This window comes from Myotis lucifugus, unplaced genomic scaffold (genome assembly GCF_000147115.1).
Source record: "Myotis lucifugus unplaced genomic scaffold, Myoluc2.0 scaffold_146, whole genome shotgun sequence".
Lineage (NCBI taxonomy): Eukaryota > Metazoa > Chordata > Mammalia > Chiroptera > Vespertilionidae > Myotis > Myotis lucifugus.
Window position 1 is genome coordinate 155,035 of NW_005871194.1, and position 12,185 is coordinate 167,219.

Here is a 12,185-nt window from a genome sequence, read left to right on the forward strand (position 1 = left end):
GAAGGGTATCTGTCCCCCCCTCTCTCACTCCAAATCCAGGCCTCCTCATTCCCTCCGCCCCCGCTTTGGGATAAATACACTCAGACCCTCCTCACCGTGGGCCTACAGACCCCACGCCTGTCCACCCACTCCCACCTGTTTTTACTCAGCCTTATGCCCCACCCACTCATGCACCCCTGTACCTTCACATCTGTCCCTCCCCTTATCTTCTCTCCCTCCCACACTCCTACCCCTCCACACATACCCCTTTCACCGCACCCTCACCCAGAACCCACTCCCCCTCTCCCCCATTCCACATGCCCCACCTCTCTCCTCCCCAGCCCATGCCCACCTCCTGGGCCTGAATTCCTTCCTCTTCTTCAACCCTCTGCTCCCTCCATCCCCTAGCCCAGCGCCATCCACGGATCACTTGATGACGGCAATCTTCGAAATTGTAGGCGTGCTAAGGCGTCAGTGATTTCAGATCTAGTTAAACACGCTGTGAGGCGGATCTGGAAACTAAACCGTGTCTGGGAAGTTGGCGAGCGAGTCATGGTGTTAGAGACCAGTTCAGCAGGTATCCATGTCAGCGATAAGATCAGACCTCCCCCTGCACCTCCTCCCTCCCCAGCGGGTGGGCTGGAGGCCAGCACACAGTCTGGCTCCCAGGTTACTGTCCACAGGTAGTGAAACATTCGAAAGCCAGTCCCGGAATGGGAGCCGCCAGGGGCCAGAGGACAGGGTACCAGGTTACCTGACCCCTCCCGGTCCTGCTCCTGGGCTCCCTGGGGCAGAACAGCCCAGGTTGTCACCTCTACCAGTTTCTTTTGCTTTGAGAAGCTGAGGCCTGAGATGCTCTCACTGGGTCTAGCTGACCATCAGGATCCGAGTTAAAGGCAGCACTGTGATGAGTAGGACCTCGCAGCCCCGTGTGGCAAGTGGGGCTCTTCAGAAGTGGGGAGCCATCCCAGAGGGCCCCTTCCCCTTTGGAGCTGGTCAGGAGGAGGAATTGCTGAGCCCTTTCCCTGTGCGGAGGCATACAGGCCGTCCCCCGAGACCACCCACTCGTCCGCTGACTCACTGGGAGGACCCACAGGACTCAGCATGTGGTTGTCCCCGTGGCTAACGCTCCTGACAGTGCAAGGACACACGGCAGGCTCAGCGAGGAAAGACAGGCAGACTCTGGAGACCTGCGAGCCCAGGCTCCTGCCGCCCTGCCCCGCGGTGGCCCTTCCCCAGGACCATTTCCATGTCTATCCAGGGACGCCCATTAGAGACTCGGGTTCCTTTTAAAAAACATACGTATTTTTATTGATTGCAGAGAGGAAGGGAGAGATAGAAACATCAGTGACATGAGAGAATCATTGATCAGCTGCCTCCTGCACACCCCCTCCTGGGGATGGAGCCTGCAACCTGGGCATGTGTCCTGACCTGGAATCTGAACCGTGACCTCCTGGTTCATAGGTCGATGCTTAACCACTGAGCCATGCCGGCCGGGCAGACTCAGGTTCTTATTGGGCACTGGCCACCGCTACTCTCAGAATCTCAGAGTTGCAGGAGGAAGCAGGCACCGTGACCCACCCTTAGGGTTAGGAGATGGAGGGTGCAGGCTCGGGTGGGCTCTGCTAACCCTTCTGCACAGGAGGGTGCGTGAGAGTGGGGAGGGGCACGGCCTGGGGAGACAAAGGCCACAATAGGTGTGAGTCCACAGGGTACACTCCGTCCTCCTGCACAAACCCCTGTTTTCACTCAACTGACATGGGGGTGCGGTGAGGATCACTTGAGAGAGGAGACACTCAGACACCAGCCTCTGTTACCATCAGTGTAGCTTCACTCAGCATTTGTTTTCCTGACTTAAAAAAAAATAATGTTTTAATTCTAGAAAACTTGTCAAATATAGAAAAGCTTAAAGAAATACTTTAGGAAGTTTCTCATCCTACTTCGTAGAAAGAAAAAGCATATTTGCTCAGATATGTTCAATTGTATTAGAGTATGCTTAAGTAATATACGTGTCTATTTTCTTTAATGAACAGGGATCAAATTGTATATAATGTTTCATAACCAGCTTCCCTCATTTGACATCGTAAGCATCCCTCATATCCCTAAATGTTTCTTTGATGACTTTCATTATTTTGATTACTTTAAATGGCCATGTAGTATCCTGTTATAAAGATGTACTGCGATTCATTTACCCAGTCCTCAACTGCCCGGCCGTTGGGTTATGGCCTTTCTTCCTTGCTTTTAGGAAGAGTCTTATGATGAACACAAATCTTTGAGCACATGTGATTAGTTCCTTGAAATAAATATCTAAAAGTGGAATAACAGGTTTATTGACTTTAAAAAGGTGCAATGTTTCTCCTTTGAAGATCCAGATGAATGCTGCTAGGATGCGTTTCCCTGGCTTCTTTGTTGTGTCTGTTTCCCTAACTTCTTCATTAGATCTGTCTGGCTTGATCACATGAGTTGGTTAGATGAACTTGGTTCATGTCATGGAGCTGCCTACAGTGAAGAATGTTGTTTGTATGCTCACCGGGGTCAAAGCCTTCCATCCACCCCATAGTCACCCAGAGCGGGGACGAGGCTGCTCGTGGCTGGAGATGACCGGCCAGACGGCTCTTGTTACCCAGTCCTGATGGGAACCTTCTGGGTCGGATAAGTAACACCTCAACATGCCTGTAAGGTGTTCACATGGCTGTAGATTCTATCCCTAATTTAGGCCACTCTTTTTCTTTTTTTGTTAATCCTCACCTGAGAATATTTTTTCATTGATTTTTAGAGAGAGTGGAAGGCAGAGGGAGAGACAGAGAGAGAGAAACGTTGATGTGAGAGAGACACATTGATTGGTCAGGGCTGGGGATCAAACTGCAACCGAAGTATGTGCCCTTGATCGGAATCGAACCCCGGACCCTTCAGTCTGCGGGCTGATGCTCTATCCATTGAGCCAAACCAGCTAGGGCAAGGTTCCCCTTCAATCACGACCTACACCCCAACCTCCAGTGAAAGGCAATCCCTCTCCTGGCCTCCAACAGCAGAGTTGTTTTCTCTGTTTTGCTACATTATATAAACGGAGTGGTCACATACCGTATTTTTTCAGTGTATAAGATGCTATTTTTTTCTAAAATCATTAGACTAAAAATCTAGGGGCGTCTTATACACAGAAGTCAGCCGAGGAGGGAGCTGTGTGGGTGCGTAGCTGCCCATACCTTGTCAAACAGGCTTCCTCCAATCATGTGCCTTATTGTTACCGACGTCAGCTGATGCCATAATTGAAGGTGGAGATGGAGAGTGTGCAAATGCAACAGGGACCGGAGCATTCTGAGCTCATAAAGATGTCAAAAAATAAAAAGATAAACACCGGTAAGCAATTGTCTTACTCTGCAAAATTCAAACTGAATGTACTCAGCTGTGCAAGAGAGCTTGGAAATAGAGCTGCAGAGAGACAATTTGGACCTCCTCCCACTGAGCATATGATCAGACAGTGGAGAAAACAGGAAGAACAACTCCTTAAGATGCCAAAAAAGAAAAAGGCCTTAAGAGGAAAACCCGAAAAATGTTTAAAATATTGATTTCTTAATTTTGGGTTGGAAAAGTGGGGGGTGTCTTACAATTGGAAAAATACAGTACGGAGTATGCACTCTTGGTGTCTGGCTGATTTCACCCCATTTATTTCCCAGTGTCCTGGCCGTCCCTGACTGACTGTGCACTCCATCCATATATATTTTGTGTGTGTTCTCATTGCCGTATGGTATTCTGTTGTGTGACTGTATCCTAATGATGTACCCACTTGGGTAGTTTCTAGTTTCCGGCTCTCACAAACAGTGCTGCCAGGAGCATTTCTGTACACGTGCTTGGTGACCTGAGTGTGTGTTCCTGTTAGGCAGTGGCTCAGGAGTGGCACCGCTGGGTCACAGGGTGTGCCTGCGGTCACCTCCAGCGGCTGTGCCAGTGTGCACCCCCACCGGCAGCCTGGGAGGGTTTTGTTTGGTCTGCATGCTCCTTGCCAACACTTGCCAATTTCTATCTTGGAGGCCAGCGGCTCACTAAAGGCCCACAGTCATAATTCACAGAGAAAGGAAGAGGCAGCACGTGGGCCAGTGCAGGTGGGCCGCCCTGGAAGAAGACTCTGATTGGCTGTGGGATGGATGGGAGGTTAAACATTCCCCCCAGCTGATTTTTGGCCCATTTTATAAAGGCTCGTATTCAGGAGGATTTGATCCAGGTGTGGGCCGGTCTTCATTCACGCGGCTCTCTCAGGGGTTATGGTTCCCGGTCGTCCGAGGAATTATCCCTTAGAAACTGAAACGTCCTGTTTTCATTTGCAGAGGCGGATCCTAGATGGAAGTCTTGGCTTCGCTGCAGGGGTAAGTGGCATGTTATAGGAGGAATGTAAACTGAGGCGCGTTTACTCTGACATTTCTCTGCTGACGGGTTTTTCCGGTCTCTCCCCATGTGACCAGGATGCATCTCTGGTGTCCGGGTGCTAGGGGCTCCCTTTTATCACCGACCCGGTTTATTCCCGTGTATTTAAGGCCCCGCCTCTCTTTAGACAGCGAAAGGAGCTTGTTGGGCAGCTGGCGGAGAACTTGTAAAACAAGATAACATTTGGGAAGGGCCTAGCACAGGGCTTTGTGGGCACTAATTCAACTTCTCTTTCTCTCCTCCTCTTCCCTGTAAAAGACCTTTTGACATAGACATCTTCAAACATGTAGAAAAGTGCAGAGAGTTCTATGCGCGCCAGGTACCCGCCAGCCGCCTTCAGTCATTATTGACATTTTGCTGATCTCTTTCATCTGTCTTCTCCCAACTTTCTTGTGAGGTTGGAATAGTTTGTAACAGCGAATCCCAGACAAGTAATGGCACCTGTAAATTCAGCACGCCCAGAATGCCTTGTATTTTTGAAAAATATATATTTTTATTGATTTCATAGAGGAAGGGAGAGGGAGAGAGAGATAGAAACGACACTGATGAGGGAATCATTGATTGGCTGCCTCCTGCACAACCCCTACTGGGGATCGAGCCCACAACCCAGGCATGTGCCCTGACTGGGAATCAAACCGTGACCTCCTGGTTCATAGGTCGACACACTCAACCACTGAGCCACGCCGGCCAGGCTGCCTTTTTGTAAGCACAGTCACCATGGCATTCACCATAATTCCTACTATAATCCAACACCCAGCCCACATCTCCTGCGAGCCCCGAGTGAGACCCGGAGGCTGGATGAATTGGGATTCCGATTTCGGGTCTGAGCATGCCATGGCGGTGCTGTGTATTCCGGCCGTGAGTCCCATCACTAGGTGTGTGACCGGGGTTTTTCCTTTGGTTGATCGGGATGTAGTCCTTCCTCCTGTTTTAACAGAGTCAGATCCGGGTCCTCGGCTCCCGGTTTTGTCCTCTTTCTCAGAGCTGCCCGGCCAGAGAGGCCCTGACTGATGGCTGGCGCTCCTTTCCCAGGCCCCTTGCTCAGTCGCCCTCTTCCATTTTACAAAAGAAAGACACGTTCTGGCCTGATTTCCGTGTGTCTGGGTAGCACAGTCTCCACACAGGAGCAGAGGGACCCTGAGTGTCGGTGAGGAGAAGGTGCGGGATGCTATCGCCAATCACTGCCCGCGGGTCCTGGCGCAGTTCCTCGGCCGCCCTGCCCTTTGATGTGAGTCTAATCCAATTGTTAGCAGAGAGGCCCTTAGAGGCAATGTCCATGATGGGCCACAATGAGATTTGGGGCTGTAACTTGGAAGGAGTGCAGAGAACAAAATGACATTATTATAACAAAATATCTACTTTCCCCATCTTCTGTTAAATAAAAGACAAGACAAAGAAAACTAGAAATAAATTGATGCCTCACTGTTTTCTTAGAGAACGACTACTTAGTATTTATCCACGTGTAGAGGAACAGTTGAAAAAAACCCCAAGAAAACAGTCTCATCCGTGAAAATGTGCATTTCCAAGCATATTTTACTTTAACGATGATAAATCATGTATTATATTGTTGTTATGAATCTGTCCTCTAATGGTTGTAATGGTAACTCAATCCAGGAAATCGTTACTTAAGCAGCTAGAGCCCTAAGGCTCACAGGAAATTTTAACAAATGGAATTGAAATGTATATAAATATATTGAAGGGAGGTGTGATAAAGACCTCAATAATAGACTCTCTAGCCTAAAATCTGAATTGCTCGAGGGTAAAAGTCTGTGGGGAATTGTAATTAAATCCAAGCCAGAGGAGAAGGAATGACACAGATTTTCTGACTTTTGAAGAGGCCGCCTGTGCATCCGGTGTGTGTAGAGTAGAACCCACGGACAGGAACTCGCGAGGAACATAAGCGCACAGCTCCGCTGGTAGGAATTTTTAGGGGGATCACAGTGGGGGTCAAGTCCTGGTGCTGTTTAGATACAGATGAATGGCTGGTCAAACAGTTCTGTGTAAACACACCAATATTTATGCGCCAGAAATGATGTCCTTTGCAACTCCATAAACACAGATGAAAGCCTTTTAAATGTCAATTTCAAGTGAGTGATGGGGGTACCTAGAGTGTCAGCATCCTTGTAGGGGCCACACAGACAGTCTCTGCTCTGTGCTGTCTTCATGCTTGTGCCCAGGCACCCAGGGGTCCTGTTCTGCTTCGCTCTTTTAGGCCAGAAGGTGCTCTAAGGTTCTCGTGGCCAAAGACATAAAACAGAAGGAGACAAAGAGACAAAACCAGAGAGCATTTGTCTTCAGGACATGGAGGAATGAATTCGGGAGCAATTAAGCTCAAACACTTAAGATGTAACTTCCTTAAAACCATCGTCAGACCAGTGTATTACTGTGTTCACTTAACTGTGAGCATCTAAAAAGGTTTTACTTTTTTTTTTCTTCTCCAACCCTCACCTGAGGAGATGTTTAGAGAGAGGAAGGAGAGAGAGAGAGAGAAACATCGATGTGAAAGAGAAACATCAGTTGTCTCCCATGCGTGCCCTGATCGGGGATTGAACCTGCCACCTTTGGGTGTATGGGACGATGCTCCAACCAAACGAGCCACCCGGCCAGGGCTAAAACAGTTTTACTTCTGATTTTTAAAGTAGTTGGTAGGGAAAAAAAAAAAAAAGAGAGATTCTGAAAGTTATTTCTGTGTTTAAAAAAATCAGAATAGGAGTCATTTCTTTTTCTAAATTGACCTTGAATGTGAGCTAGTCGCACAGAGGAGCCCTGGCAGGTCACCAGGTGCACAGAGGAAAGGCGGAGGGCGATGTGGAGGCAGCTGGGGTCGGACTCGGGAAGCCTCAGAGGCCCTGGTGATGGGCGTGGGTTCTCATAAATGCTTCCCGAGCTCGGAAAGGCGACGGGGCCCAGGTGGCCCGAGCTGTAATGACCGCGTGTGCTCATCATGGAATCATGTGTTTAATGTAGCTAATCTGTTGGGCAGAACAGTGGTTCTCCACCAGGGGCCATGTTGCTCCCCAGGGGACAGTTGGCATGTTGGGTTGTCACAACTGGCGTCCAGTGGGTAGAGGCCAGGAATGCTGCTGAACACCCCCTGATACACAGGATCTCCCCCCCCCCCCCCCCTCTAAGAATCATCCAGCTCCAAGTGTCAGTGTGCCAAGCTGAGGAACCCTGGTCGAGAGAATTTTGATGTATCATCTCTAGTCACACTGTGGAATGTCTAAAAATTCAGGTGTTTTCCAAGTTTAAAAAAAGGAGGAGGAGAAGGAGGGGGAGGAGGAAGCCCCTTCGCTTCCCAGAGGTCAGCAGTGCTAACCCCGAGCATGCTCCTTGGAGAATTTTTATTGCTCACTTACAAAGCGTTGGGACAGCTCAGTGCCCGGATCTGAAGGACGCTGCGTCCTCAGCACAGCTGAGACACCTAGACTCTAGGCCAGGGGTGGGCAACCTTTTTGTGAGTGCGTGCCAAAACCAGCAGAATCTCTGACTCAAAATTCTTCTCCGTGCCAACCCTAATTTTTTGAGAACATGTTACATCTACTTGATATCTCTTAAGGTGTACGTATGTGAAGAACCTTGAAGAAATAATAAAATTTATTCGAGCGCCAAAAACACAGTATATGATGATGAAAAGTACATTTGTTTTTTAATGTATACATGTACACTGATAGTCCGACAGAAAGCTTTATGACTCCGTTTGATATTATCAGTGGGACTTTTGCTGCTGCATCACTGATGACAGAGATTTTACATCAGGTTTATATTTCGTGACCTTCAGAGATATGCACGAGCTACTACTTTCATCCGTCAGGCTACTCCTATTACGAGACTTAACAAAATTCATCACTGAGAACAAAGATTCACAAGCGTATGTGGATGAAACCAAAACACTGGTCGGATCTAGGAAGGCAGGGAGAGTTAAGGCAGAGGCATAGAAATTGCTCTTCCCCTCTCTGGTCAATCCATGTCTATGGTCTTTAAGATAACTTGTTATGTAAAATTATTTATTTATCTAAGATGCACCTACACTGAATTTATCTGAAAAATAAAAAAGTTGACATTAAGAAAAAAATTGTAAATGGAAGATTATAAGAGAGGGTTTCGCGTGCCAGCAAAAGTTACTGGTGTGCCATGTTTGGCATGCGTGCCAGGGGCTGCCCACCCCTGCTCTAGGCCCTAGAGTAAATATCTCGGAAAAGGGAAAACCAGCCATCGGTCAGTTGTCTGGGGTCCCATGGCACCTTGCACAGGTGTGACATGTTTCTGTGGTCAGTTGTGCATGCATTTATGTATGTGTTGTATGTGCATTGACATATCTATCTAATATGATGCTGCAGTGACATACTTACACAATATTTACCTGTGCCCTGAAGCAAGGGTTTCGGTGAGAGAAATTCCTGGCATAAGCGTCCTGTGTGTTTTAAATGAGCTTAACAATATGCTTTACAGTTTGTTTGTTTTTTGCATCAGCAGGACCTTGGAAGCATGAACAGTCCTCCTTAAATGACTGTCCTTAAAATCCATTTGCTTGTTTGTCTCCTGACTCCTTAAATCACCGTCCAAGTCTCTAGTAATCACTGTCTTTTTCTTCCCAGTGCCTGGGTCTGGCCTGATTTTTGCCTGAGGCCTGGAATTAGTGGGGAGGGATGCTACCATTAGAAAGAAGCAGGATGGTCATTATTCCCTATTAGAGTCCCCCAGCAATGCAGCCTTGAAGGAGAGTTGAGATGACGATGATAACTGATATTGTTTATCGAGTCCTCACTCTGTACAAGGTGCTCTGGCAAGCACTGTGATCATCTCGTTTAATGTTCATAGCAGCTCTATGAGGTGCATACCAGGTGCGATTATGTTCCCCCATTCCGCAAATGAGGAAACTGAGGCACAGTTACTATTAATAAATGGTTCAGGATTACATACTGAGCAGAGCTGGGATTTCAACCCACAGTCTGACTGTAGAGCTCCCCCTATTTTAAAAACAAATTTTTTAAAAAATTGATTTCAGAGAGAAAGGGAGAGGGAGAGAGAGAGAGAGAGAGAGAGAGAGAAACATCAATGATGAGAGAGAATCACTGATCGGCTGCCTCCTGCACACCCCACGCTGGGGATCCAGTTCGCAACCCGGACATGTGCCCTGACCTGGAATCAAACCGTGACCTCCTGGTTTATCGGTTGACGCTCAGCCACTGAGCCACGCTGGCTGGCCTAATGGAGGTTTTGAATGTGAGGTCTTTTGGACACACTGACATGGGCCGGGCCACAGCCTGAGTACCAGGACGGTGGGGAAGGAGGGTGCTAAACTGGTTCTGTTTCTGAGCCAGGATTTTCCTCTCTGTAAGGCTGAGAGAGGCAAAGGGCCCCAAGATCACCTCCCAGGGCCTCCTGGATTCTGCTCTCTGCACATTTCTTGTTCTGCACTGGGATGCAATGGCCTGGGAGGCGGTGCTTGTGTGTTTTAGGGCAAGGCTGCCCTGTCAGTGGGCATTCAGTGTGGGCTGGGGCGGTGGACCAGGATTAGCTGGGTGGGACCTGGAGCTACCAGTCCCCGGGGCTGTCATGTGACAAGCTCAGTGCGACCAGGTGCGTGAAGGCCGTGTGGGGAGGGGCCTTCACTCGGCGGGACTGTCACCGCCTTGCTCCAGGCCTCATGGCACAGTGGTGAAGGGGCACCTGCCACTTCTGCCACCTTTGCTTCCTGCATAATGATGCTGCAAGACGAGGAAACTGACACTTTAAATGCTCCGTAATCGAGGGTTGGAACCCCTAAGGCTGTATGCTGTGGCCTTTTATTTGTTAAGGTCTCTAATAGCCAGGTTCCAGTGGGAAACTGTCTAAGCTAAGATGAATGTCCTCCAACCATGGTAGGCACTGGCAGGGGACACTGAGCACATCGTAGGAGACACGCCTGACTTGGCCCAGCGCTCCTGGCACCCAAACACTAGTAGTTCTTGTGAGCACAGGAGCGGCGTGGTGACAGCTCTGTCCCCTGGCAACATGTGCCAGCGAGACGAGGACCTTCCCTCCATGTGCGTCCTGACCGCGGGCTCCGCGCTGGGTGGAAGGCAGTCTTGTTGCAAGATCTGGTGGTGAGGGAGAGAGGGAGCTAGGAGAAAGGGATGAAAACCATGCAGGAGACAGATGACTATTATTTTATTATTGTATTTTTCTCTTTCTAATTTCATGCTTCAGATTTCCAATGTCATTATAAACTGCGCAGGGGAAGGAAATGACACAGCTCACCCTCTGTCCCCATGTCCCCATTGATGGAAAAACAGCATTTGTCTTGGCGGAAGAGCTGGCGTGTGCTCTCTTGTCTCCACCGAGCATCCGGGTGATGTGCCCTGAGGCCCTGGGACGGGCCTTCCCCGTGCGCTCCCCTTCTTCGCCTTGTGCATCCTCAGGCTGCCTTCACCCCCAGACTGGAAGCCTGCCTCCCCTTCCTTCCGTCTGCCTCTCCTTCCAGGCCTGGCCTGCCGTGTAGATCGGGCCGGGGCATTCTCCTTGGCTGTGTCCGCTCCTCTTCCCTGCCTTGTTTTCATGAAGGAGAAAGAGGTGGGAGTGTCTGTAGGTGAAGAGCAGGAGGTTACAAAGGGCCTAGAGATTAAGTAGTCAAAGGCGCGAGAGCCCCGAATCACAGTAACCTCTCTCTGTAGGAACAGGGAGATGTTTAATAGATATGCTTTTAAGATGATTGGCACATTTTTCATTCATTCAGCGGTTGATGAGAACCTGCTGTATGCCAGGCGCTGTGTGAGTGCTGAGGATTTGAGGAAGTGCTAGGAGCCGTTTTCAGTCCGATCTAGTGATCCACCCTCAAGTGGTCCACATCTGGCCCCACCTGTTTTTTGCAAATACAGTAGGGTCTCCTTATCCACAGTTCCATTTTCCACTGTTTCAGTCAACCGCAGCCTGGAAATATTACACGGAAAATTCTGGAAGGAAACAATTCATAAGTTTTAAATTGCATGCCGTTCTGAGTAACGTGATGAAATCTCACATCGGCTCCATCCCGCTCGGGACGTGAGTCCTCCCTTGGTCCCGCGTCTCCACGCTTCAGGTGCTCCCTGCCTGTTAGTCACCGAGTGGCCACCTGGGTGCTCGGATCGACTGTTGAGGTATCGCAGTGCTTGGGTGCGAGTCACCCTATTTTACTCGGTCACGGCCCCAAAGCACAGGCGCAGTGATGCTGGCGCTCAGATACGCCAAAGAGAAGCCGGAAAGTGCGTCCTCTTGGTGAGGAGGGGAGAGCTCTGGGCTTCATAAGGAAAGAACAGGAGTGGGTGCTGAGGTTGCTGAGATCGACAGTGAGAACCAGTCTTCCATCCGTGAAATTGTGAAGAACTTTGGGTGGGTTTTGCTGGCTCAGCTCAAACTGCAGACATTACAGCCACAGGGCATGGTAAGTGCTTAGTGAAGATGGAAAAGGCATTAAATTTGTGGGGCAAGACAGGAACAGAAGACGTGTTCGATTGATGGCCGCGTGCTGCACCAGAAAGCACAGAGCCTCTACGAAGACATCAGCAGGAGTCCCCCCCCCAAACCAAGGGACCACATTCACATAACTTTTATTCCAACAAGTTGTTATAATTGTTCCGTTTTATTAGTAGTTGTTATTGCTCATCTCCTATGCCTAATTTATAAGTTAAACTTCATTATAGGTTTGTATGTGTAGGAAAAACGTAGCATGTGTGGACCATTCGAGGTTCCAGGTGTCCGCTGGGGGTCTTGGATGTCTCCCTGAGGATGGGGGTGGGGGTGGGGGGTGCCTGTAGAGCTTTATTGGA

General features: G+C 49.2%; 1 protein-coding gene across 3 annotated transcripts in view; it reads left to right on the forward strand.

The window, feature by feature from the left end:
* The window catches only part of SLC39A11 (solute carrier family 39 member 11), a 170,029-nt gene that overhangs the window by 3,137 nt on the left and 154,707 nt on the right, over positions 1-12,185 (forward strand). For all 3 annotated transcript variants that reach the window (XM_006094914.3, XM_023759051.1, XM_023759052.1), the window contains exon 3: positions 4,302-4,340. In XM_006094914.3, coding sequence (XP_006094976.1) covers positions 4,302-4,340 — 39 coding nt within the window. The remainder of the gene's footprint in view (positions 1-4,301; positions 4,341-12,185) is intronic.